The sequence below is a fragment of the Rhinopithecus roxellana genome, chromosome 20 (genome assembly GCF_007565055.1).
Source record: "Rhinopithecus roxellana isolate Shanxi Qingling chromosome 20, ASM756505v1, whole genome shotgun sequence".
In the NCBI taxonomy this organism is placed as follows: Eukaryota; Metazoa; Chordata; class Mammalia; order Primates; family Cercopithecidae; genus Rhinopithecus; species Rhinopithecus roxellana.
This window is the reverse complement of record NC_044568.1, coordinates 42214486-42242307: the sequence shown is the minus strand read 5'-3', so window position 1 is coordinate 42242307 and position 27822 is coordinate 42214486. Positions and strand designations below refer to the sequence as shown.

At 53.2% G+C, this 27822-nt stretch overlaps 1 protein-coding gene across 1 annotated transcript; it reads right to left on the bottom strand.

The window, feature by feature from the left end:
* Window positions 1-85: 85 nt before the first annotated feature.
* PLLP (plasmolipin) lies at window positions 86-27651 on the bottom strand. Its single transcript, XM_010365475.2, has 4 exons — window positions 27357-27651; window positions 5877-6050; window positions 2458-2580; window positions 86-1032 (listed from the first exon to the last, which is right to left on the bottom strand). Exons 1-4 carry the CDS (start codon window positions 27489-27491, stop codon window positions 916-918), a joined length of 549 nt encoding a protein of 182 aa, XP_010363777.1. The 5' UTR covers window positions 27492-27651; the 3' UTR covers window positions 86-915.
* Between the last annotated feature and the right edge of the window lie 171 nt (window positions 27652-27822).

Here is a 27822-nt window from a genome sequence, read left to right as displayed (position 1 = left end):
TGCCCTGCAGCAGGCATCTTCTACAGTCAAGCTGAGGTCTCCTGGAGGTTACAAGCACCTGCAAAAGTGATTCCCCAACATCTTGTCCAAATAACTTCTCTTATCTTTTTATTAAAAAAAAAAATAAAACAGTCACCACCAACCACATGACAACTTGCCAGGCAAGGCCTCACTTCCCTCCCTCCTTCGCGTCCCGTGTGCCTAGTCAGCAGGGTCAGGGAGACAGTCAGCACTAATGTTAGCTTCGCCCAAAGGCAGTATTACAGAGAGAGGCTTGGGAAAGTGAAGGAAACCTGGACAGGCTTTTCAGCATTGAGAAGTCACTTAAAACTGATTTGTTTCCAGTAACTGGTATGTCTAAAATGCAGGGAGGGAAGACCATGCTGTCAACAATCATAACCCACTTTTTACAGGTTGGCTCCAGGGAGAGGTCGGTTGGAACAGTGTTTAAAGGAAGGAGAGTGGTTTCATAAGCTTGCTCAGCTCTCCTGGAACGAAGACTAAGATGCTACATGTTGCTTGTTAGGCTTATACTACGGTGGGTCTGGGGCTGCAGGTCAGGAGTCCTTGTTAGTGCATTTAGTGCTGGTGAGAAGGGTAGGCCCCAGTCTTGGACGCTGAAGTCCTCTAAAGACAAGACAGAGACACAGCCTCAGATCCCCCGTCACCTTCCACTGAATAAGGGGGATGGAGAGGAGGTCTTAGTGGTTGGCCTCCTGTAAGCCCAGATGCCTGCCAGCCTGGGCCTGCTTCCTTAGCGCTATGAGAGCTTGTGTCTGATGGGCAGAGAGGAGCAAGTGCAGTCGCTCTTGGGTTGACTTGGTGCAGGGCTCCCCAGCTTCGGGCTTGCAGGGTGACCCTGCTCTGTGACCCAGCAGCGGCTTCAGCCCCAGAGAGGGCCGTGGCACAAGTGGTTTAGGCATAGCCACCAGCCATTTGACTGGTGGCTGCATTGCTGCCTACTCCTCGCCAGGCCTGGTAGCTGAAGAAGGCACTCACTCCATAGGCGATCATCACCAAACATGCAAAGAACTGAAAGAGAGGCAAGAAGGGTGTAAGGACCAAGAGGGTAACAGTGACACAAGCTCCAACCAGATCTCAGGCCAGGCAGGAGGGGTTTTGGCAGCTGCACCATCTCACACTCAGCCAGATGCATTTCACAGCTGTTTATCATGGAGCTGATGAGCACCAGGGTCCTGGGATGCCAACATTACCTTCTAAGCACGGGAAACAGCTAAGAACCACAGGCGGGGCCTATCAGATTGTGACAAGGACAATGAAGGACAAGATAAGAGTGACAGAGGGGACATCTCACAAGGATTTAGTTCTAAAAAGACAACATTCAAAGGCCACCCTAGGAATTTTTCTAGAACCAGTTCACACCTCTATACTAACACCCGCAGCCACATTCAGAAGCTCCCTGTCTCTGTCCCCATCACTGAATTTGCTGATTTCAAAACTGCCCTCATCAGGAAGAGTAAGGAACCAAATGAGTGCCCATCGAGGCCCTGCCCTCCCCTGGGCTTGGCCGTGGCTCCAGGCCCGGAGTCCAACCTCTCTGAGCGGGAGCCTCCTGTCTGTCAAAAGGGACTGGTAGTCCCTTCCTCTCCCTCACTGTGGGTGCCGCAGGATCTTGGGAGGAAGTGGTGTGCAGGGCCTGGTGGTGTGAAGGGTGACAGGCGTGGAGGGGACTGCAGCCACTTCACTGGCCACCTGATGTGGGCCTGGAGTCTGGGTTTCACGGGAGAGCCTATGAATGTCCCAGAATGGTTTAAACCAAAAGGTTTTTGCACGTGCACTTGTCAGTGGGAGAGCATCCAGTTTTTCACATTCGCCAAGGGGGCACGTGACCCTAAGTCAGTGTGGCACAGTTGATTTACAACAAGGTTCCATAGTTAACCCAGGCAGGGTGTGGTAGCTCACACCTATAATCCCAGCACTTTAAGAGGCCGAGGCATTTGGATCACCTGAGGTCAGGAGTTCGAAAGACCAGCCTGGCCAACGTGGTGAAACCCCATCTCTACTACAAATACAAAAATTAGCCGGGCGTGAGACTCCATCTCAAAAAAAAAAAAAATAGCTGGTGTGGCAGCATACACCTGTAGTCCCAGCTACTTGGGAGGCTGAGTCAGGAGAATCACTTAAACCCAAGAGGCAGAGGTTGCAATGAGCCAAGATCGCGTCACTGCACTCCAGCCTGGGCAACAGAGCGAGACTCCATCTCAAAAAAAAAAAAAAAAATAGTTAACCCAAAACTTCCATTGCCCACCACACATCACTCCCCACTGTTAATTATGGAAGCCTGGAGGCAGCCCAGCTCCCCTCTGAGACCCACTGAGCACTCAGGTGACAATTTCTCAGGAGCTGACAGGTGCCTGGCCTCAGACCAAGCAAGCAGCGTGAGTCCTGGGGCCGAGACCCTGCAGACCACCGAGGGAGCCTGGGAAGCAGACTCACCGAGGCAGCCGCACGCTGGTTATACGGCCGGGTGCCCCTCAGGGATGTCAGGTCAACTGCTGCAGAGCAGGCGATGAAGGCGGTGATGTAGAGAACGGTGGCGCTGATGTTAAAGATCATTAACTGCAGGACATGGGGGTAGGGAGTGGGGAGAGAAAAGGCTTAAGACACAAAGAGAGGCTGGGCATGGTGGAATCACACCTGTCATTCCAGCACTTTGGGAGGCTGAAGTGGAAGGATCGCTTGAGCCCAGGAGTTAGAGACCAGCCTGGGGAACATAGGTAGGCCCCATCTCCACAAAAAATAAAAAAGGTAGCCAGGCATGGTGGCGCACGCATGTGATCTCAGCTCCTTGGGAGGCTGAGATGGGAGGGTCACCTGGTGCCACGAGTTGGAGGCTGCAGTGAGCCATGATCACACCACTGCACTCCAGCCTGGGTGACAGAGTGAGATCCTGTCTCAAAAAAAAGACACACAGGAGACCAACAGTTGGGGCCTCTTTGTTCCCACTGGCACACCCCTTGAGTAGCCACTGGAAGGGGACGCAAACACCTGGGTCTTTCCCACCAACAGGGCCTCAAGAGGCCGTGGTTTCCAGGGGTCAGCCTATCAAGCCCTGGTCCCCAGGAAGCCTGCTAAGCAGGGAGCATGAATACACCTGAGGCTGGGGAAGGGGAATGACAGGAAGGCCTCAGTGATGGGGTAGGGGCCGTGCCAAACCCATTCCTCACAGAAAGAGGCCAGTCCATTACCCATCTCTTTGTACCAGCTAAAGAAACACAGGCCACTCCTCCAAGTGTGGCCCAGGGCCAAGCCCAGGCCATCCCTGGTACCACTGCAAGGTTTGGCTCTGTGGCCAGTCCTGGGGCTGGGCCTCACATCCCTCTCTGCCTCCAGGGGGAAGAATCTTTGTCTACCTTTTGGCCACATCCTAAGCTCGAGGCTCTAAGCAAATGCCAGGGTCAGAACCAGGAGGACCAGGAGGACCAGATATTCCCAGCTGGATACAGAACCAGACTGGCAGGAAGGGGCCCTCCCTCTGCTGACAACCAGGCCCCAATCCCTCATCTCAAACGCTTGGCCCCAGGAGCCCATTTACAGTCTTCAAACGCATGGCTCTCAAACATTCATTCAGTTTGTCCAATATACCTTTTAAAAATTACCAACATTATAAAATTAGATTTCATGAAAACCTGAAAACTTCATGTAAAAATTTCGTATTAAAAAAATCTTGGCCAGGTGCAGTGCCTCATGCCCGTAATCCCAGCACTTTGGGAGGCCGAAGGCAGGCAGATCACTTGAGGTCAGGAGTTAGAGACCAGCCTGGCCAACATGGTGAAACCTCGTCTCCAATAAAAACACAAAAATTAGCCAAGAGTGATGGTGAATGCCTGTAATCCCAGCAACACAGGAGGCTGAGGCGGGAGAATCACTTGAACCCAGGAGGCAGAGGTTGCAGTGAGCTAAGATTACGCCACTGCACTCCAGCCTGAGCGACAGAGTGAGTGAGACTCTGTCTAAAAAAAAAAAAAAAAGAAATCTTAAGATATCAAAAGATTCTGCGCCAAGGGGGTTGCACTCCCACTAGCAACAGATGAAGTGAGTAGAGGCAGCTTACGCTGGGCAGATGGATGCTGGCTTCTCCAGGGTCCCTCCTGACCCAATTCACTCACATATCTTGCCTGGATCCTGTAGGGGTCTGCAGCCCCCATGCCAGAAAATCCCAAATTGGCCATGCTAATCCAGCCTTCTCTAGATGCAATTAAGCCCTCTCTGCCCCATTCGTTGAGGGTCCAGAAGCACAAGAAGCAATGCCCTGCCATCGTGGCAGAAAGGAGCCTCCTTCCATTAACAGCCACGGCTGGAGCCCCAGATCCGCACCTAAGAGACACACAGGCTTTTATCTCCAAGATTTCTCTGTTAGAGGCTCCTGGGACATGAGGGAGGGGTGGACCCTGAGCCCGGAAATCAGGGTGCCGCCTCCTTGCTGCAAAATCTTCCCTGCAAGCCCAGCGACCCCTGCAAACGCTGCCTGTTTCTGCCAGGGACGTCAAGATCTAACAAACCCATTCTGTCTTGAGGATGACTCACGTTTCCTCGGTTTAAAAAGTCATTGAATTCCAAACAATGCTGCCTAGTCCCAGCCTTGCTTGTCTTACAATCATGTGCCTTTCTCGCCTCTCTTCTCACTGAAAGCCTCAGACCCCAGCTGCAGGGGTTTTCCGGGTCAGAGGAAAAAAAAAAAACCAGCAGCTTTCTGTGTGTCTGGCCAGGGTACTTCCCATGACCGCTCTCAGCCTTGTGTCCTGGGAAGACTGTCCTGGGGCAAACCTGGGGAGACCAGCCTCTCCCAGGCCTCAGAGCCTCACCTGCAAGCAGCCGGGTGCCCGAGCTTGTCCTGCACACTTGAGGCCCTGGCCTAGGCAACATCTGACAGCTTGCCCCCAGCCTCCAGCCACAGGGCTGCCTGCCTGGGCCCGCTAGAATCTCACAAACCCACACAACACAGGCACAAATTCTGACCACCCGGAGAAGGAAAATTTTTTTTTTTTGGAGGTGGAGTCTTGCTCTGTCACCCAGGCTGGAGTACAATGGCGCGATCTCAGCTCACTGCAACCTCTGCCTCCTGGGTTCAAGCAATTCTCCTGTCTCAGCCACCTGAGTAGCTGGGACTAGAGGGGTGCACCACCACAGCTGGCTAATTTTTGTATTTTTTGTAGAGATGGGGTTTCACCATATTGGTCAGGCTGGTCTCAAACTCCTAACCTCAGGTGATCCACCCGCCTCAGCCTCCCAAAGTACTGGGATTACAGGTGTGAGCCACCACACCCAGCCGGGAAAAATATTTTTAAGATTCCAAATGGCCTCTTATAAATCTACTCAACAGCCCCTCACTTCTACTCTCCTCCTGGGACAAAGTCAAGCCTGTGTCCTTCCTGGCTCATGGTTCCCCAAAAAACCGTACACCTAGGCTGGGCATGGTGGCTCACTCCTGTACTCCCAGAACTTTGGGAGGCCAAAGTGGGAGACCTGCTTGGGCCCAGGAGTTCAAGACCAGCCTAAAGTGAGACACCCTCCTCTACAAAAAAAAAAAAAAAATTAGCAGGGCATGGTGGCACGTGCCTATAGTCCTAGCTACTGGGGAGGCTGAGATGGGAGGATCACCTGAGCTCAGGGCTTCAAGACTGCAGTGAGTCATTATCAAGCCACTGCACTCCAGTCTGTACATAGTGAGACACTGTTTTGAAGGAAAAATAGAAAAACTGGACCCCTGAACCATCAATCCTTACCTCCACCCCTGGCTCTGCAGACCAGCTTAGATCAGTGAGGATGTCAGGAGACCCCCTATACCCTGCCACTTCTTTTAGGGAAAGTCACGTCCTGTCATAGCCACTTCCAGTACCCCCACCCAGACTCACCACCAGTGGCCAGGGCACCATGTACAACTTCATGTGCAGCTGAAACAGGTAGAGAATGAAGAGGATGATTGTCACCAGCCAGAGGAAGACAGCGACGAACATCACCCAGCCATAGGCCGGGTACAGGTGGTACGGGGTGTCCGCAATCAGCGCCCACACCAGCAGCCCCAGCACCTAGGAGGGTCAGACAGGGCAGGGTCGGCCAGAGATGCGGTTTCATTTCTCATCTAGCTAAGAAATATTGGCCAGGCACAGTGGCTCATGCCTGTAATGTCAGCACTTTGGGAACCCACGGTGTGATAATCGCTGGAGGCCAGGAGTTCAAGACCAGCCTGGGCAACAGAACAAGTCCCCATCTCTACAGAAAAATTAAGGCCGGGTGCAGTGGCTCATACCTGTAATCCCAGCATTTTGGGAGGCTGAGGTGGGCGGATCACCTGAGGTCAGGAGTTCGAGACCAGCCTGGCCAACATGGTGAAAGCCTGTCTCTACTAAAAATACAAAAATTAGCCGGGCGTGGTGGTGCGTGCCTGTTATCCCAGCTGCTTGGGAGGCTGAGGCAGGAGAATTGCTTGAACCTGGGAGGCAGAGGTTGCAGTGAGCTGAGATCACGCCACTGCACTCCAGCCTGGGTGACAAAAGCGAAAATCCATTTCAAATAAATAAATAATAGTCAGCCAGGTATGGCGGTGTGCACCTGTGGTCCCAACTACTCAGGAGGCTGAAGTGGAGGATCACATGGGCCCAGGAGTTAGAAGCTGCAGTGAGCCATGATCATGCCACCACAAGCCAACCTCAGAGACAGAGTGAAATTGTCTCAAAAACAGAAAAAATTCAAAAAAGGAATGTTGATTTGGCTCATGCGGTACACCACTGTACTGGGGCCCTGACCTGTACTCACACTCCTCTTCCAGGTCTCAGCTGAGATGTCAGGTGCTCCAGGACACCCCTACACCTCCAGCCTGCATCCCAGAGCCCTTGTCAGTGCTCACAGGGCCCCCCAGGCACCCACCATCCAGGGCCACAATTGTTCCCTGCCCCAGACTGCGAGCTCCACGAGGGAACGGCCGTGGCTGTCTCACAGCTGCGTCCCCACACCCAGCACAGGACCTAGGCCCTGCCAGGGGCTCAGTAAAAGCTGCTGAAAGAAAGTTCAAGTCACCACAGTCCCAGAGGCAGGAAGACAACAGCCCTGTGTCCTCCCTCCCAGCTGGGCCCAGCAGAGAACATCACAAGGGCCTCTGCCTGACACCCCACGTCTCTGGCTCTCCCAGATGCCCTTCTATACTGGTATTGCCATCTCACAGGTGAAACTGGGCCTCCAGGAAGCCAAGGGGCCTACCTGTCATGCCGTTCCCACGTGGCAGGATGGGCCCGACCATCCCAGCAGAGCATGGGTAGTGGCTAACAGCATGGACTCTGGAGCCCAGCTGCCTGGCTTCAATCCCGGCTCTCCTTACCAGTTGTGTGGCCTTGGGCAAGTGTATAATCACCCTTGCTTATCAAATGAGTATAATGATCATTCCTACCTCGTAGAGCTACTGTGAGGACCCACAAGTTCATGTACATAAATGACTGCAACAGAAGTGTTTTTTTTATTATTATTCCACAAGTCCAAGGTAGACTGCACAGGCCCCAGTCCTCACAGCCACAGAGAATTCTCTGTAGGCAGGTTTGTCGACTCACCATGCAGACTGTCTCTGGTGCGGGCCAGCAAAGGGCCAGCAGGGGCAGGGCCCAGGGAGCTCCTGGAGGCCCCCCAGAGGCACCTCGGATGTGGCCATCCTGGGCCTCCCCAGTCCCTCCTACCCACCCCCACTTTTCCATGAGGGCACTCTCTGGAATCCCTGGCCACAGAGAGGACACAAGGGTCTAGCTTTGGAGAAAGGCTCCATTGCCAATGAAGACACACAGAAGTGTCCTCTTTTTCCCCTGGTCAGCACCCAGGTACATGGCACCAAGGCTGCGGAGTGACCTTGCCACCAGCCCAAGGACAAGTCAGTGGGATCAGAGAAGCGGTTCCGGAGCAGGGCCCTCCTCTGGCTGCTAGGCTTTGGAGACAGAAAGTCCTGGCTGCTTCCAGGAGCTGAGGGGTGCCGCCAGCCCCTAGAGGACCTGAGGGCCCCAGGCCCAGAGCACAGCTAGAGCTGGGGTGCCTGCCAGGCACCCCACCCAAAAGCACCCTCGCTGAGGACCAGAAGGGAAGCTCCTGCATGGATCCCTGCAGAAGCCAGGGACAAGACTGGGGCGCGCCTGTAGCTGAGCTGGCCCAGGGAGCCCTCAGCCCTCACAATCCTCCTTCCTCCACCTCCTCCCCATCCCCCAAGGGTCTGGCTCAGGAAGGGTGTGGCCCAATGGGGAAGTGGCAGGTGGGGTCTGGAGCTTGGAATTCAAAAGCCGTGTGGCTGTGTGACACTGACCGAGTACCTTCCCTGCTCTCCGAGGAAGATTCTGGGTTTTGTTCATTGCTATATCTTCAGTGCCCAACAGTGCCTGACACATAATATACGCGAAATACACAATGTGCTTAGGAGCTAACAATCCTATTCATCCGTGACAGAGATCAGAACTCTGCACAGGTGCTGTGTATTAAAAGAGGAAGCCGGATGGCCAGGCGCGGTGTCTCACGCCTGTAATCCCAGCACTTTGGGAGGCCGAGACAGGCGGATCACGAGGTCAGGAGATCAAGACCATCCTGGCTAACACGGTGAAACCCCATCTCTACTAAAAACACAAAAAATTAGCCGGGCGAGGTGGCAGGCGCCTGTAGTCCCAGCTACTCGGGTGGCTGAACCAGGACAATGGCGTGAACCCGGGAGGCGGAGCTTGCAGTCAGCCGAGAGATCGTGCCACTGCGCTCCAGCACTCCAGCCTGGGCGTCAAGCAAGACTCCGTCTCAAAAGGAGGCTGAGGCAGGAGAATGGCGTGAACCCGGGAGGCGGAGCTTGCAGTGAGCTGAGATCCGGCCACTGCACTCCAGCCTGGGCGACAGAGCAAGACTCCGTCTCAAAAAAAAAAAAAAAAAAAGAGGAAGCGGGGGGGCTGGGTGTGGTGGCTCATGCCTGTAATCCCAGCATTTGGGGAGGCCAAGGTAGGAGGATTGCTTGAGCCCAGGTGTTCAAAACCCCATCCTGGGCAATATACAGGGAGCCCATCTCTACCAAATAATTTAAAAATTAGCCAGGTGTGGTGGTGGTGTGCCTGTGGTCTCAGCTACTCGGGAGGCTGAGGGGGGAGGACCGCTTGAACCTGGGAGGTTGAGGCTACAGTGAGCCATGACTGTGCCACTGTACTCCAGCCTGAGCAACAGCAAGACTCTCAAAATAAACTAAAATAAATAAAATTAAAATTAAGTAAAATTAAAATTAAATTAACAAAATAATAAGAAGCAGGTGTCCATCTGTGAATTGCCCCTGGCCTTGCCCCGCCCCCCAACCCAAGTAAGGGGCTCAGCCCAAAGTAGGAGGCCCAGGGAAAGTGTCCCTCTCTCCAAGGCTCAGCAACTGCTCCTCCCCACACTGGGGTGAAGCTCCAGGGACCCATCCCCCCCACACACAGCACCCTGCCCGCCTCTCCCCTACACACAGCACCCTGCCTGCCTCTTCCCTACACACAGCACCCTGCCCTCCTCTCCCACACACACAGCACCCTGCCAGCCTCTGCTGCCCGTCAGCACTCTCCTTTCACCGCCACAAGCAGGCCAGGTAAGGGTAGGGAGGTGAGGAAGCCAGGGCGGAGCCGCACACTGCTGTCACACACCAAGCTGGGGGCAGAGCCCTTACCAGTGTGGACCCAGGGCAAGATGTCTCACAACAGCCACACCTGGAGAGGCCACGAACCCCCAGAGCCGGGGAGGAGGCCAGTGTTCTGAAGGAGAACAAACACTTCAGGCAGCACGCCTCTGTCCCTTCTCCAGGTGAGAACTGGGCGTGTCCTGGATAAACAATTATTTTTTCATTGAAAGCCAGTTCTTTATGGGACTCTGCTGCCACTGTGTTGCCTGCTTCCAAGTAACTAAAGGAAAGTCAGAAAATGCAATGGACCAAAAATCAAGAAAAGACCAATTCAGGTTTCCACTATCATACGCCTATCAATCACCTGTCCCATGACTCACAGCCTAGGCCACAATAGCCCCTCAATGCCCTCCCACTCTGTGCCAGACACGTCTCATTGATTTCTCCATCACCAGACCCTCCTCAAATGTTCTGTTTGTTATCCCCATCTTCCAAAGGGAATCTCAGGAGGCGATGTGCCTGTGGTGACTGTGGGTAAATGATAGGGCAGGAGGCTGGGTGCAGTGGCTCACATCTGTAATCCCAGCACTTTGGGAGGCTGAGGTGGGTGGATTACTTGAGCTCAGGAGTTCGAGACCAGCCTGGGCAACATGGGAAAACCCCATCTCTACCAAAAATATAACATTTAGCTGGGCATAGTGGCATGTGCCTGTGGTCCTAGATACTTGGGAGGCTGAGGTGGGAGGATCAATGGAGCCCGGGAAGTCAAGGCTGCAGTGAGCTATGATCGCACCACTGTACTCCAGCCTGGGTGACAGAGACCCTATCTCAAAAAATAAATAAAAATTTTAAAAGGATAGGGAAGGGCAGGAACCCAGATCTGTGCTTCCTTGGAACCTGCGCTACTATGAGTTATTTAGTGAAGCGTGAAAAATGAGGACACTTCGGCTGGCTCCAAGAGCTAGGCTGGGCTGGGCACCCAGGCTCCCTCCGTCCCTGCCCTGCCCTGCCCTGTGCTCTAGCCCCACCCCTGGTTTCCAGATCAGCGAACGCAGCGTCCAGATGAAGCTGGAGGATAAGCAGTGGGAATTTCTGGCGTTCTTCTGGCTGTGCTGCCTGGCTCTGTGCCTGGGGAGCCGCCTCGGTTTCTGCCCTAGAACAAGGAAGGTTCTTTCCTGTATTTGAACCACACAGACTGGTTTCTCCTGGTCCCTGAGCTCCCAGCCCAGTCCCCCCAGAGAGACCCTGCTCAGGACAGGGCACCCAACACAGGCCTCACTGTGGGCATCTCTCTGGGTTCATACATTTAACAAATGTCTATGGAGAAGGGGAATGGGGGTGGCAACGGGGTCATGGTTGCAATTCTGGATAAGGGGCCAAGAAAGATCTCACCGGGAAGGTGATGATAGGCAAAAACCCAGGGAGGTGACGGAGGGGCAGGGAGGGTGCCATGTGAGTATCTGGGAACAGAACTCTATGCCTTCACCTCTGGGCCCTGTAGGTCTCTTTCTCTTGCTTACGTGTTCATCTGTCCCCGAGTTTCTCTGGAGGTGTCTACACCAACATCTAAGTGTCTCTCCCCTACACACACAGGAAAACCACATCCTCCCCTCCTTCCTAGCTCTCTGAGGTCCCTGCCATGCCTCCCCAGACAGGTCCTGCAGATAAACAAAGGGAACTGTCTGGAAATCTCAAGGGCACAGGGCCTTTTTTTTTTTGCTTTTCTGAAAACCTGAAGAATTCGGATTAGGAACTTTTTTTTATATATGAAGACTACAGTGTCAAAAAGGACCTTTGCATCTTCAAAGAATTTCCAAACAACTGGGTAACGAAGAGATGTTTTTGTTAAAACCACCTGCAGGATCAGAGAGAAGATTCATCACAAATGCCTGACCAAGAGGCACTCCTCACTCCAGCGAAACCCTGTTATTACAGTTTTCCCAGAAGCTGCCAACACTGACAGCCAGACAGGCCAGGTTCCTGCAGGGCGTGTGCCCTTCAATGACTCTAAGGGAAGTTTTTTCTCATCTCTTGTTGTGGTTTGCAATGTGTTCCCCAAAATATGTTCAAGTTCTAACCCCTAGTACCTGGGAATGTGGCCTTATCTGAAAACAGGGTCTGGCCAGGCCTGGTGGCTCAAACCTGTAATTCCTGCACTTTGGGAGCCTGAGGCGCGTGGATCAGTTAAGGACAGGAGTTCGAGACCAGCTTGGCCAATATGGAGTAACCCATCTCTAGTAAAAATACAAAAATTATCTGGGCATGGTGGCGGGTGTCTGTAGTCCCAGCTACTCAGGAGGCTGAGGCAGGAGAATCACTTGAACCCAGGAGGCGGAGGTTGCAGTGAACTGAGATCACACCACTGTACTCCAGCCTGGGGGACGGAGCAGGACTCTGTCTCAAAAACAAAACAAAACAAAACAAGGCCTGGCGCAGTGGCTCACGCCTGTAATCTCAGCACTTTGGGAGGCTGACGCAGGCGGATCACCTGAGGTCAGGAGTTCAAGACCAGCCTGGCCAACATGGTGAAACCCCGCCTCTACCAAAAATACAAAAAATTAGCCAGGCATGGTGGCACGCACCTGTAATCCCAGCTATGTGAGAGGCTGAGACAGGAGAATTGCTCGAACCCAGGAGACAGAGGTTGCAGTGAGCCGAGATCATGCCACTGCACTCCAGCCTGGGCGACAAGAGCAAAACTCCGTCTCAAAAAAAAAAAAAAAGAAAGAAAAAAAAGAAAACAGTGTTTGCAGACATGCTCAAATTAGGGGGGGTTATACTGGATTGGGGGCATCTCTAATCCAATGACCAGTGTCCTTATAAGAGAAATGTGAACACAGAGGCCACAGGGGTAGACTGCCATGTGAAGACAGAGGCAGAGATGAGAGTGATGCATTTGTAAGCCAAGGCACACAAAGGCTTGCTGGTCACCACCAGAAGCCAGGAGGGGGACATGGCACAGACTCTCCCTCAGAAACCCCAGAAGAAAGCAACCCTGCCAACACCTTGATCTCAGTAACTGAGACAATACATTTCTGCCTCCCTGTTTGTGGAACTTTGTTACGGCAGCCCCAGAAAACGAATAGGTTTTTCTCAGCTGCTCTCTGAATCTGTGAATGGGTGTCATAATCTTGTTCACCTGAGTGACACTGGCATCGGTTCTGTTGGAGGGGTGGTGTATCGACCCCTTGAGTTCACGCTCTGACCCTGCCAACTTTACCAGCTGTGTGACCTCAGGCAAGTAGCTTAGCCTCTCTGTGCCTTAGTCTTCATCTTCCTTCATCTTCAAATGTGTCTACCGCCTAGGGTGGTTTGGTTTGGTTTGGTTTTTGAGACAGGGTCTCACTTCGTCACCCAGGCTGGAGTGCAGTGGCACTACTGCAGCTCACTGCAGCCTCGACCTCCTGGGCTCAAGCGATCCTCCCACCTCATCCTCCCGAGTAGCTGGGACTACAGACATGCATCACCACACCTAGCTATCTTTAATTTTTGTAGAGGTGGGGTCTCCCTGTGTTGCCCAGGCTAGCCTAGAACTCCTAGGCTTAACCAATCCTCCTGCCTGGGCCCTGTGGTAGTTTTGAAGAGGGTACTTAGGCCGGCAACCAGCATAGGCTTAATATTCAACATGGCCAGGTGTCATGATCACCCTGAGGGGTTAAGAACATGGCTTTTCAAGTCAGCACCCTGGGCCTACTTTCCTGCATTCGCCATGGTGTGTGCGGCTCCTCAGGAGTGTGAGGCCTCACTGAGAGAATGACGGTATCCACATTCAAGTACGAGGCACAGCCCAGGCACAGATAAGGACCCACGCCCGTGCCAGACCCACCCACCTGACAGATAAGGCAGTGGTGCTCCCACAGGAGGCCTCAGAAATCCAGCCCGCCCTCAGATCTCCCTTGGAGCTGCACTCTCTCAGCTCCTCAGAGGCTGAGGGGCCTTGGGCAGACCCCTTCACCCCTTGGCACAGTGGAAGCAGGGAGGTTTGGCTCACTGATCTCTGAGATTCCCCACGGCCTGAGGTTAACAGTCCTGAACATGGGCCTCCTCCAGGGGCCCCAAAGGGAGGGGTTCGACCAACCCTATTGGCACTGAGCTAACTGTCATGCAAAGACAGTCACCCCAACTCTTTTCACTCTCCTCACTTCCGGGGTAGCGTCAGACCTTTGTGGGCTCACTGTGTGGCCTTGGGGGAGTCACCTAACCTTTCTGGTCTGCTTCCTCATCTGACAAGTGAGGGAATTAGGGTATGGGGGCCCTAGGGAGACACCTGGTCACCTCACAGGTGTGTCATACATATGAACCTATGTGAAAGAAAATGTTAAAAGCCATAGCAGTCATGAGCAGTAGTGAAGGCTGTGAGACAGTCCGGGGCTGGGGGAGGGAAATCCCAGAGAGGGGAGCCATGAGGCAGGAAGGCAGCCGGGGCCTGGAGGACACTCCAAGGCTTAAGCTCAGCAGCTGCCAGGGCTGGCAGGTCACAGGAATGACTACAGTGGGCTGGGGAGTCCCTGGAGTGGCTGCTGGGAATGCAGGCCTGGGGTGACCAAAGTTTCTAATTTTTCAAGAGACACTAGAAGTCTGGATTTTATGTGCAAATCAGCTATTTATTTATTTATTTATTTATTTGATGGAGTCTCACTTTGTTGCCCAGGCTGGAGTGCAGTGACGCAATCTTGGCTCACTGGAACCTCTGCCTCCTGGGTTCAACTCATTCTCCTGCCTCAACCTCCTAAGTAGCGGGGATTACAGGTGTGCGCCACCACCATGCCCAGCTAATTTTTGTATTTTTGGTAGAGACAGGGTTTCACCATATTGGCCAGGCTGGTCTCAAACTCCTGACCTCAGGTGATCCACCTGCCTTGGCCTCCCAAAGTGCTGGGATTATAGGCGTGAGCCACCGCACCTGGCAAAAATCAGTTTTTTAAACATAGGTGACTGAACCAAAGGTTTTAGAAACAATGTGATGGCCAAACGGGCCAAGGCAGCGAATCCTTCCATGGCCCCCGAGTCCATCCGCAGTCGCTGAGTCTATCCACAACCCCCTTTTCTAGCCCCCGAGTCCTTTACTGGCCCCCGAGTCCTTGCCTGGCCCCTAAGTCCTTCCCTGGCCCCCGAGTCCATCCCCAGCCCCCGAGTCCATCTCCAACCCCCGAGTCCATCCCCAGCCCCTGAGTCCTTCCACAGCCCCCGAGTCCTTCCACAGCCCCCGAGTCCTTCCCCCACCCCCAAGTCCATCCATGGCCCCCGAGTGCTTTCCAGGCCCCTGAGTCCTTCTCCAGCTCCAGCCTCTCTCTCCCCACTGCTCCATCCAGGAAACGCACACAGGGTGGCAAAGTAAACTCTTTCTGGGGTCCCCCTCACTGAGGACACATCTGGGCAAGCCAAGGACACTCAGAACTCAGCCTGGCCAGGCTCGGCCCCCACCCCCGCTCTGGCCCTTCTCTCTACAGTGAAAGGGACTTTATGGGGACAAAAAGCCACCCATTGTATCACACGAGACAAAGGGGCAGGGGACAGAGGCTCCGGGCGCCTGAGCTGGCCACAACACAGCCACACACCACCCCCTGCCTGTGCGAAGGGGAGGGCACCTTGGAATTCCCGTGCCACGCACTCCAGCATTCGAGGATCCTAGAGTCATCCCTGCTCTCCAGGAAGGCGACAGCAGACTCGGAACCCAGCCCCAGATCCACTAGACCTGGGCAGTACTGAACAGCCCTAAGCTCTCTTTTGTCATAGGAAAAATGGGGATGTAAGTCACCAAACAGAGTCATTCAGTCATTAAACAAACTGTGCCAGGCGCTGTTTTAGGCCCTGGGAACACAGTGGGGAGCCTGGCAGCCAGGGTCCCCACCCCAGGCCACAACCACCCCACCCCCACCTCCCGCATGGGCCCTGCTTCCTGGGGCTATGGCAGGAGGACGATGCTGGAGGTGAGGGCTCAGACCTGGTCCTCCTCCAAGGCATGCATCGTATCATCTGTTATTTCTGAGTCCTGGGTCTCAGAGCAGAGAGCACTTCAATGCCAAAGGCAGAAGAGGTTGCAGCACACGTACCCCGGTGGCTGAGCCACCCCTAGAACCCCAGCAAGGTCCTGCAGCCCCCACGTGTACTTGCAGCCAAGGAGCCACTACCACTGCATCCTTGCTGTGAGGTCTCCCCTTAGGGCTTTAGAAAAGTCTTCCCAGCTGGGCATGGTGGCTCACACCTGTAATTCTAGCATTTGGGAGGTCGAGGCAGGTGGATCACCTGAGGTCAGGAGTTCCAGACCAGCCTGGCTAACATGGTGAAACCCCATCTCACCTAAAAATACAAAAAAATTAGATGGGCATGATGGCAGGCACCTGTAATCCCAGCTACTTGGGAGGCTGAGGCAGGAGAATTGCTTGAACCTGGATGGCAGAGGTTGCAGTGAGCCAAGATCGCACCATTGCACTCCAGCCTGGGCAACAAGAACAAAACTCCGTCTCAAAAAAAAGAAAGAAAAGAAAAAACGTCTTCCCAACTTGAACTCAAACTGCCCCCTACTTATTCCTACCCCATTCCCATTCTGCTCTCTGGTCAGACCAAGCAGGTCCTCCCTCCACAGGCAGGCCTCAGGTGTGTGAAGGCAGGTGGGGGCCTCTTGAGTGACACTCCAAGGCCCTCTCTGGCTCCCAGAGCAGGTGGCAGCACTCGCAGGTGGGATCTCAGAAACTCAGAGCTCCCTGCCTGCAGGTCCCCTTCTCTGCTTCCTCCCTCCTTCCCAGGGTCTCCTAGGCCTACTCCACAAAGCCTACCCGAGCCTCCCCAGCACCCAGGCCCCTCCAGCTACACAGAGCGTTCCCAGGAAGGCCTTACCCTCCTTGTAAAGTCCCAGGTGGAGCCCTGCATTCATTCCCTCCAATCCTCGACCCCGCAACTACCTTGCCAGGCCCCTGATGTTCATGTCACCCAGAACATCAGTGCCAGCAGTGGGTGTAGAACCAGCGTCGCAGGAAGTCCAGGAAGAGAGGAAGACCCTCACTTTAGCACCCCCCATTCCTCCAGCAGGCCAAGACCAGGGTACACAGGGCTGGTGAAGCTCTATATGCTCCCAACAGCAGCTGGTTCTTTCTCTGGAGGGGCCGATGGAAGGATGAGGTGGCCTTGGGGTGCTGAGACTATAAACTTCTTGTTATCCCAGTTGCCCTGGGTTCGAGCTGTGCCACTGCCCCCTCTCAGCTCTGGCCTCAAGAGCAGTAATGCTCTCTTCAAATAAAGTAGTCTCCAGGGGAGTGTCCCCACATCCTGGGTGACAGGGGAAGGGGAGCTCATACCTGCAAACCCAGCACTTTAGGAGGCTGAGGTAGGAGGAACGCTTGAGCCCAGGAATTTGAGACCAGCCTGAGCAACATAAGCAAGATCCCCATCTCTAAAACAAAACAAAACAAAACAAAACAAAACAAAACAAAAAAATTAGCCAATTAGCCAGGCATTGTGGCACATGCCTGTGGTCCCAGCTACTTGGGAGGCTGAGGCAGGAGGATCATGTGAGCCCAGGAGGTCGAGGCTGCAGTGAGCCATGATCACACTACTGCACTCCAGCCTGGGTGACAGAGTGAGACCCTGTCTCAAAAAAAAGTTGGGGGGTGGGCGCTGGACACAGTGGCTCACGCCTATAATCCCAGCACTTTGTGTGGCTGAGGTGGGCGGATCATGAGATCAGGAGATCGAGACCATCCTGGCTAACATGGTGAAACCCCATCTCTACTAAAAAATACAAAAAATTAGCAGGGCGTGGTGGCGGGCACCTGTAGTCCTAGCTACTCGGGAGGCTGAGAATGGCATGAACTCGGGAGGCGGAGCTTGCAGTGAGCTGAGATAGCACCACTGCACTCCAGCCTGGGGGACAGAGCGAGACTCCGTCTCAAAAAAAAAAAAGAGGCCGGGCGCGGTGGCTCAAGCCTGTAATCCCAGCACTTTGGGAGGCCGAGACGGGTGGATCGCGAGGTCAGGAGATCGAGACCAACCTAGCTAACACGGCGAAACCCTGTCTCTACTAAAAAATACAAAAACCTAGCCGGGCGAGTTGGCGGGCGCCTGTAGTCCCAGCTACTTGGGAGGCTGAGGCAGGAGAATGGCGTAAACCCGGGAGGCGGAGCTTGCAGTGAGCTGAGATCCGGCCACTGCACTCCAGCCTGGGCGACAGAGCGAGACTCCGTCTCAAAAAAAAAAAAAAAAGAAAAAAGAAAAAAAAAAAAAAGTTAGGGGGACAGTGTTCCCATCCTGCCACCCTCACACAGAGTGGCAGATGTGAAAAAGCTCATCTGGTATCTGACCCCAGCCCCAAATAAAAGCTGGAACATCCCAGAACAGGCCTGGGTCTGTTCCCTAGCAGCTCAGGCTTTGGGCTCTGCCTCACCTTTGACCTGTCTCCCTGCCCACAACTCCCTGTGAGACCCTGGGGTACCACCCTGGCCTCTCCCCATTGGACAAACAGGAGGGACCAATCCAGCCCTTTGGGAGGCTGAGGCAGGCAGATCACCTGAGGTCAGGAGTTCGAGGCCAGCCCGGCCAACATGGTGAAACCCTGTCTCTACTAAAAATATAAAAATTAGCTGGACATCGTGGCTCATGCCTGTAATCCCAGCACTTTGGAGGGCTGAGGCAGCAGATCACCTGAGGTCAGGAGTTCAAGACCAGCTTGGCCAACATGGTAAAACCCCATCTCTACTAAAAATACAAAAATTAGCCGGGCATGGTGGTGCATGCCTGTTATCCCAGCTGCTTGGGAGGCTGAGGCAGGAGAATTGCTTGAACCTGGAAGGCAGAGGTTTCAGTGAGCCAAGATCGCGCCATTGCACTCCAGCCTGGGCAACAAGAACAAAACTCTGTCTCAAAAAAAAAAAAAGAAAGAGAAATGAAAATGATACTACATTGACCTATCATTTTGGTCTATTAGATTGGGGCACATCCAGAAGTGTGTTAAATCACCATGTTGGGAGGCTGTGGGAACAGGAACCTTCCAGGAGGCATGCTGTTGCGGGCAGGAAGGGTGTGACCTCTCCAGAAGGCTGGCAATCTACATCACAATCCCAAATGCACATACCCCCCCACCCAGTAGTCCCACTTCTGGAAACGTATCATACAGATGCACTTGGTGGCATTTCTTGCAGCAGGGTGCGCAACAGCAAAGGAATGGAAAACCCAAAGTGTCGGTCAACAAAGGGACTGACCACACAGTCACACCACAGCTGCATCATGGAACACTACAGAAGCCACAAAGAAAGAAGCAATTGCACTCCACACACTGAGACAAAAGGACCCCCAAGATTCATTTTTTAAGTGTAAAAGAAAAAGTGCAGAAGGATGTGGCTAGACTATATATCTTGGGGAGAGTATAGAAACTGAGGAGAGACAGGAATCTAGAGCCACATTTGCATAGATCTCCTTAAAGAAAGTCTTAAAATGGGATATAGGAAACTGAGAGTGGGCATGAAGGAATCAACTTTAACCAAAAAGGAACAGAGATTTTTCACTGTACTCTTTCCCACTTTATTTTATTCTCGAGCATTGTAAATACATTACCTATTAAAAAAATTAGGGGCTGGGTGCGGTGGCTCATGCCTATAATCCCAGCACTTTGGGAGGCCAAGGCGGGCGGATCACATGAGATCAGGAGTTTGAGACCAGCCTGGCCAACATGGCGAAACCCCATCTCCACTAAAGATATAAAAATTAGCCAGGCTACGGTGGCATGTGCCTGTAATCCCAGCTCCTTAAGAGGCTGAGACAGAAGAATCGCTTGAACCCAGGAGGCAGAGCGCTTGCAGTGAGCCGAGATCACATCACTGCACTTCAGGCTGGGTGACAGAGCAAGACCTTGTCTCAAACAAAAAAAATAAAGAAAAAGAAAAAGAAAATTAGGTAAATAAAGGTATGAAAAAAATGGACACAGCTTGCCGTGCGCTCATACAGAATATCCCTAGGTGTATTTCCGTGGGGGAAAAGCATGGCTTGGTGCATGCACAGAGAGCACCCATCTGTGGTTAAGTGAGGATATGGGTTTTATGTAGAAATATGCATCCACTCACCCTGGAATGAGACACATGGCATGTGGTTGCCTGGGGTGAGGGCAGCTGTGGGGCGTGGTCAGTCAGGGATGAGCGTGATTGCATTTTCATGATTACCCTTTCTACCATTGGAGTGCTTTGTATTATGTCTCTGTAATTTTTTTTTTTTTTTTTTTGAGACAGAGTCTTGCTGTGTCGCCCAGGCTGGAGTGCAGTGGCGCGATCTCGGCTCACTGCAAGCTCCGCCTCCCAGGTTCCCGCCATTCTCCCGCCTCAGCCTCCGAGTAGCTGGGACTACAGGCGCCCCCACCGCGCCCGGCTAGTTTTTTTTGTATTTTTAGTAGAGACGGGGTTTCACCGTGTTAGCCAGGAGGGTCTCGATCTCCTGACCTCCTGATCCACCCGCCTCGGCCTCCCAAAGTGCTGGGATTACAGGCTTGAGCCACCGCGCCCGGCTTCTCTGTAATTTTTTTCAAAGAATAAAACAATTCCATCAGTAGAGAAACAGCTAAATGAGCAGAGGCTACTGGGACACTGTGGGTTACTCCAGAACAGTTTACAAGGAAGGAAGACAAGTCTCAGAACATGAAGAGTGGCGGGGCGCTGTGGCTCATGCCTGTAATCCCAGCACTTTGAGAGGCTGAGACAGGCGGATCACCTGAGGTCAGGAGTTCGAGACCAGCCTGGCCAACATGATAAAACCCCCGTCTCTACTAAAAATACAAAAATTAGTTGGGTGAGGTGGCAGGCACCTGTAGTCTCAGCTACTCGGGAGGCTGAGACAGGAGAATCGCTTGAACCCGGGAGGCAGAGGTTGCAGTGAGCGGAGATTACACCACTGCACTCCAGCCTGGACGACAGAGCACATGAAGAGCTCTCAGATGCACTGAGTATGAGAAAAGCAACTTGCTGAACAAAGGATACAGAATAAAACCATCAATGTTTTCAAAAATGTACAGGAAAAAAGACTAGAAACACCCCAAATAGTTGTCCCCTTAGGGACAGAGGTGGGTAATCCAACTACAGCTTTAGGGTAATCTGTACAGGTTTTTATTTTGTGAGGAGAATGTATTCATATATTCAAAATGTAATTACAAATTAATTCCCAAACACTCAATATTTCCCCCGTGGCAGTAAGTGGGGAGTGTCGGGGGAATTAACAATACAAGGCATTTATTGCTCTGTGCAGCAGAGCTGGGTTGGATGAAGATACTGGGCATGCAGAGCCTGGCATGCTGTACTAAAAAGACTGAACCACCCACAAATCTCAGTGCTAAGGGAGGCCCTGCGAGTCTCAGACATTGCAATCCCAGTGTGACCAAGCCCTGCTCACACCTCTCTCAGACTCCAACAATCTCATCTAGGCAGCCCCTTCCTGGAGACCAGAGCTGACTTTCAGTCCCTGCCCTGCCCTCCATCTGCAGAGGAGCTGGTCTGCCTCCTGGGGCTGGAGACAGAGCCGGTATCACCATAAGGAAGAACTTTCCAACACTCCCAAGTACCCAAGGATGGAGCAGGGAGCCTTAAGAAGAACTGAACTCTCTGCCTCTGGAAGCATGCAAGTTCATGTTGGAGATGCTGCAAAGGGACCTCTTATGCTTGCATAAGAACCCGCGGATCCTATAACCCTGTGAATCCAAACTGTCCTTCATTCCCACATACAGGGCTAGGCTAGCTCTTTGCAGGCATGATCTAGATCCTGCCACCACCATCTGACAGACAAGGAAGTGAGGCTCAGGGAAATTCGGGAATTCCCCCACGATCACGCAGCCAGAAAGGAACAGAGCCAGTTGAACCCAAGGCTCTCAGCGTCCAGGCCTGTGTTCCCATCAACACTCTCCATGCCACCCCATAGATCATGGAGATCTAGGGAGATCTAGGGAGATGGAAGATCAGGGAGATCTAGGGAGATCTAGGGAGATCTAGGGAGATGGAATTGTTTTATTCTTTGAAAAAAATTACAGAGACATAATACAAAGCACTCCAATGGTAGAAAGGGTAATCATGAAAATGCAATCTCGCTCATCCCTGACTGACCACACCCCACAGCTGCCCTCACCCACATGCCATGTGTCTCATTCCAGGGTGAGTGGGTGCATATTTCTACATAAAACCCATATCCTCACTTAACCACAGATGGGTGCTCTCTGTGCATGCGCCAAGCCATGCTTTTCCCCCACGGCAATATACCTAGGGATATTCTGTATGAGCGCACGGCAAGCTGTGTCCATTTTTTTCATACCTTTATTTACCTAATTTCTTTTTCTTTATTTTTATTTTTTTGTTTGAGACAAGGTCTTGCTCTGTCACCCAGCCTGGAGAGCAGTGATGTGATCTCAGCTCACTGCAAGGACTCTGCCTCCTGGATTCAAGCGATTCTCCTTCCTCAGCCTTCTCTTCTGTTTTTTGTTGTTGTTGTTGTTGTTGTTGTTATTGTTAAGAGTAGAGGGCTGGGTGCAGTGGCTCACACCTGTGAGCACTTTGGGAGGCCAAGGCAGATGGATTGCTGGAGCCCAGGAGTTAGAGACCAGTCTGGGCACCATGATGAAATCCCATCTTTACAAAAAATATAAAAACTTAGCCAGGCATTGTGGCATGTACCTGTAGTCCCAGATACTCAGGAGGCCTGAGGTGGGAGGATCGCCTGAGCCTGGGAGGTTGAGGTTGCAGTGAGCTGTGATCACACTACTACACTCCAGCCTGGGTGACAGAGCAAGACCTTGTCTTGAGGAAAAAAAAAAAGTAGGGGTCTTGCTCTGTCACCCAGGCTAGAGTGTAGTGACGTGATCAAGGCTTACTGCAGCCTCAAACTCTGAGGCTCAAGCAATCTTCCTGTCTCAGCCTCCCAAGTAACTGGAACTACAGGCATGTGCCACCCTGCCACCTGCCCATAGGTGAGGTTTTGATCTGTTATTCACCTAAGTGGGAATTGTGTGGCCACCCCCAATCCCAGGAGGTGGGGCAAAATGGAAGGACAGAAGGTACCAAACCAAATGGCCTTACTGCCACAGGGCATTCACACAGCTTCCACGTCCTGGGCCTCAAGGGCGCCTACTGACTGACAGGTCTCTGTACAAGCTCTGGTCTGTCCTGATCCTCCTTCTCCCTTCCTATGGCAGGAAGCCCTCTCTGATGGCCTTGGCCCCTGATGAGTCTCCCTTCCTGAAGTCCCCCTTTTCCCACTCCAAAGCACTCTAGAACTTCACACCCCCAAAATAAACAAGATGAGGATTAGCTAGAGTCAGGTTTTGGATTTCCAGATCAAAGTGCAAAGCCAAGCTGTCACTCTATCCTGTGTGACCTTGGACAAGTTCCTCACCCTCTCTGAGCCTATTTACTTATTAATAAATCCAGATAAGATCATCCTTCTCCCCACAGCTTGGGGAGGCTTGAAAAAATAAGAGATGGGCACCTAATAGCAATACTTTATACTCATTGTAAAAAGGCTTTGGGAGCTCCCCTTAAGCAAATAACCACGCCTTCTGCATTCTTCCACCTGAGTCACACAAAAATGTATAGCACTGAGGCCTTTTTTTTTTTAACCAAAAGAGTTGTCTGTAAATCAAACTTGCATGCCTTGTGACATGAATCCATTGGTCAGAAAAAATAAAATAAAAAAAACAAAGACCTGCCTCCTTTTTTAGAGGCTATCTGCATAGATTCTTCGTTTCCCTTTTTGCCTAGGCTGCTAGGAAGTTCAACAAAGAATCAACAGCCTCAAACTTGCTGCAAGTCAATTCTCCCCTCCACACTGCCAGCTTTTTTTTTTTTTTTTTTTTTTTTTTTTTGAGACGGAGTCTCGCTCTGTCACCCAAGCTGGAGTGCAGTGGCCGGATCTCAGCTCACTGCAATCTCCGCCTCCCGGGTTCACGCCATTCTCCTGCCTCAGCCTCCCGAGTAGCTGGGACTACAGGCGCCCGCCACCTCGCCCGGCTAGTTTTTTGTACTTTTTAGTAGAGACGGGGTTTCACCGTGTTAGCCAGGATGGTCTCGATCTCCTGACCTTGTGATCCGCCCGCCTCGGCCTCCCAAAGTGCTGGGATTACAGGCTTGAGCCACCGCGCCCGGCCGACACTGCCAGCTTTTAAAGACACATTGCTTTAACTCTTCTGTCTTATGTGATTTAATATCATATTCCATTTGGTGTTCTTTCTGAATTTACAAGGAATAAGGATAGTGATAAATCAATGAACACCACCAGACATCTGTAAAGAATACTGAGGTTGGTTCTTCAGGACACATTCTGATACTGAATGAAAAGTATATCTCCTTCTCCAGGAGCTGGGGGCTTTTCTACCCACCTCTCCTTCCTCCCAGCACACCAGGAACATTCATCAAATCCTGGGAAACAGAGGGGTCTGATGGGGAATTAGCTTCCATCTTCTCATTTATTTCCTGCTCCATGCAGCCTTCTTCGATCCCTCCGAGAGAAGCACATCCTCTGGGCACCTCTCTCACTGACCAAGAGCTCCTGGAAAGTGGGCACTGGGCCTGGGGTCCCCACCACTCCCTCCATGACAAACCCTGGGAAGGTAGCAGCAAAGCCCCATGTGGTCATTAAGACCATGGGCCAGAAAAGTCAGAAAAATCACTCCTGTGGAGGAGGGCTGTGAGATCTTGGGCAAAGAAATGACCTCTGAGCCTCAGTTTCCTTACCTGTAAAATGGGGCCGACTAAGAGGATCTAAAGCCCTTGGCAAAGGGCCTGAGCCTAGTGCTGGCCTGATAGATGGGAGCTACGATGGCTTCCCAGCAGATGGCGGTGACTGTTGGATGAACGCCCACATACCCCATTTCAGACCCAGTAGAACTATCTGTTGCCAGAGAAACAGCTCAGGATGCAGCTTCTCCAACAAGCAGATTTCTCTTTTTTTTTTTTTTTTTTTTTTTTGAGACGGAGTCTCACTCTGTCGCCCAGGCTGGAGTGCAGTGGCGTGATCTCAGCTCACTGCAAGCTCCGCCTCCCGGCTTCATGCCATTCTCCTGCCTCAGCCTCCCCAGTAGCTGGGACTACAGGTGCCTGCCACCACACCTGGCTAATTTTTTGTATTTTTAGTAGAGATGGGGTTTCACCACGTTAGCCAGGATGGTTTCGATCTCCTGCGTTGTGATCCGCCCACCTCGGCCTCCCAAAGTGCTGGGATTACAGGCGTGAGCCACCACACCTGGCCCCAACAAGCAGATTTCTAAGGCACTAAAATGTGCAGGTCATTTTCAGAACTCTGATGGGAGACCCTCATCCTCCCAAAGGCACTGCAGGTAGGGGGCAAAAGGAGCCCACTTCCCTCACACCCAGTCCCTGAGAGTCAAGAGACCCAAGTGCCAAGCTCTATTATAGGACTCCTGGTGAGTCCTTCTACCTAGACCTCAATGTCTACATTTATGTAATGGGACCCAGATGCTCAGGGCTGGATTGCTCAGCCCACAAGGGATGCGCCCCCGCCCCCCAATCAGGAACACAAGCCTTCTCTAGAAGCTACCAAGACCCTTGCAGCCCACAGCAACATCCTTCTCTTACTCCAATGCCTTCCACTCCCCCTATTGTTAGTCTCTTTCTTTCTTTTCTTTTTTTTTTTTGAGACAAAGTCTCATCCACCCAGGCTGGAGTGCAGTGGTGCGATCAAAGTCACTGTAGCCTCAAACTCTCAGGCACAAGGGGTCCTCCTACCTCAGCCTCCCAAGTAGCTGAGACCACAGGTGCACGCCACCATGCCTGGCTATTTTTTTTTTTTCCTTTTTTTGTAAAGACAGGGTCTCAATATGTTGTCCAGGCTGGTCTTGAACTTCTGGCCACAAGCAATCCTCCTGTCCGTCAGGGGCCAGCCTCAGGATCTCCTTTACCAGGTATGCTGAGGGATCCCTCACAGGGATCTTGCTGGTCATCATCCTGCACCCAGCAAGATTCCTCTTCTGTTCCAAAACCTCTTAAGGTCACCAACAGACCCTAGACCCTGTAGCTTGCAGAGATGACACAAGGCCCTTGGCTTCTGTCCACATCAGAAACAAGTGCTTCAACTCCAGCACCATCAACCTGTTGGCTACTCCCTGCAAATTAATTCAACTTTCTCATCACTACATCTTGGCTCACACTGTTCCCTGCCCTTGGAACATCCTTTCCCTGCCTCTGCCTCAGATTTCAGTGAAGTCTCTGCTCAAAAACCACCTCCTCCAAGAAGCCTTCCTGGTCGTGGAATTGCTCTCCTCCTCCTCTGCCCTTTTGCACCACTTCTCACACCCACCTGGCCCAGCAGCTGCTCATGGCTGTGCCCCTCACAACCATCTCAGAGGCGAGCACTCCAGCAGTGGCGGGGTCAGTGGCTCTCCCCATCTGCAGAATTAAATGATTCCAGGAACTAGACCTCTTTCCTCAGAAGATAGAATCTTCTCCCCCACCCAACAAAAGAGAAACAAACAAAAAACTCTGGGAGAAGAGTTAAAAATGTAGATTTCTGGCTATACTTCCTGAGATTCAAATTCCAATTGCACATTTTTTCCGGGGGTGGAGTCCAATAATCTAAATTTTAAACAAACCCGCCAGGATGATTAAGAGGCTGCGGAGGGGGCCCACAGAGCCCTGAGAAATCCTGAAATGAGATAGCACTGACCCAGGTGGAGGTGGGCCCGCACCTGGAGAGGTCAGCGGAGGGAGACTGGACCTCAGCCCAGGGTCTGGCACCAAAGCGACCACTCTGCCCTCCAGCTCGGGCCTGGCAGCCCTGCTAGCACCCAGCAGTAGGAGACAGTGGGAAATCTCCACTCGCTGGATTGCAAAGGAAAATAGGTCCCGGCGCAACTCCAAATCCACCGAGTCCTCTGAAAATGTATCAGGCCCTCACCCACCCAGGGCACCCACCCAGCTTCCAGACCCTCACGAAAGGGTGGCAGAAGCAGCAGCTAACATCCGGTCCTGTGGCTGGGAGTGGAGGATGTTCCCATGGGTCCGCCTCAGTTGGGGTCTGTACAGGGCTCTGGGAGAGAGTAGGAGTCTTGCCCCTGGCTACCCACAAACCCCTCCCTCCAGCGCAGGGTGCGATATCTAGGCCCCGTGGGGCTGGCCAAACCGGCTGAAACCTGGCGGGTCACCCAGAGAAAGCTAGAAGAGCCCGGCTCCTGCGCGGGCGCCCACAGTTTAGTACCTGAGTGTGCGTGTTGGGGAGTCGGATGTGCCCTCTAGATTAGATGAGGAATGTTCTGGGGTGCGGCCACGCGGAGCCGCTGGGAGCAGAAGGTGGTTAGAGTGGACTTTACCTCAGACTAGGTTCCGTGGAGGGCTGGGGGCACTGTTCGGGCAGAAAGTGGGGTGAAAAAGAGAAAGGAGGGAAGGGAAGGGTGGGAAGGGTTGGGGGGTTGTGCGCAGTGACTGTGGCTCCAGTGGGGGCCTCTCTGTGGCCGCTGGTAACCACCTTGGAGGGGGCACGATGGGGCACGGGCAGTGGGCACTCTGTACACGGTGCACAGAGTAGGGACGGCCCTACTCTGTAGGGACACTCGCAGGGACGGCCACAGGGGAGTCTCGTGGTGAGAGGGTTGCAGGGCCATCTTGAGGGCGTCCGTGCGGGAAGCGTCCTAGGGGTACGCGCAGCGCTTCGGTGAGCGTGTGAGCCCGGGTGGGGAGCGCAAGGTTCGCGAAGAATGAACGCAGCGCCGGAGTCCCTCACCCATTCCGGCCGAACCGGGAGCCCCCGGCCAGCCCAGTGGGCCCGCGCGCGCTCTCACCAGCTGCAGCAGCATGAGCGCCCCAAGGCTGGAGCGCACGAAGCCCAGGTCCGGGCGCAGCGCCGACACCGAGACTCCCGCGCCCTGCGCAGGACTGCTGGTCCGCGTGCTCACTTTCGACGGGAACTCGGCCATGGCGGCTCCGCTTGCCTCCCGAGGTCGCTCCGGCCGCCGTCGCCGCCCCTCCAGCGGTGGGTGCCGGCTCCCGCGCCGCTCTTCCCCGAGGTTCCCGATCCCGGTGTTGCTCCCGGAGCTGCAGGAGGCGTCGGGGCCTGGAGCCTGGGGCGCCAGGTGCGGCCGAGATCCCGGCCCCGCCCCCGCCACCAGGGCCGCCCCCTTAACCCTTTGCTCGCCGCCGCCGCTCCAGCCGCGACAGGTTCGTGGGCAGCCGCGTCCACTCCCGGGACCAGTAAACAACCCCGGGTCCGTGAATCGGCTCCGCCAGCACCAGCCTAGACCGCTTCGC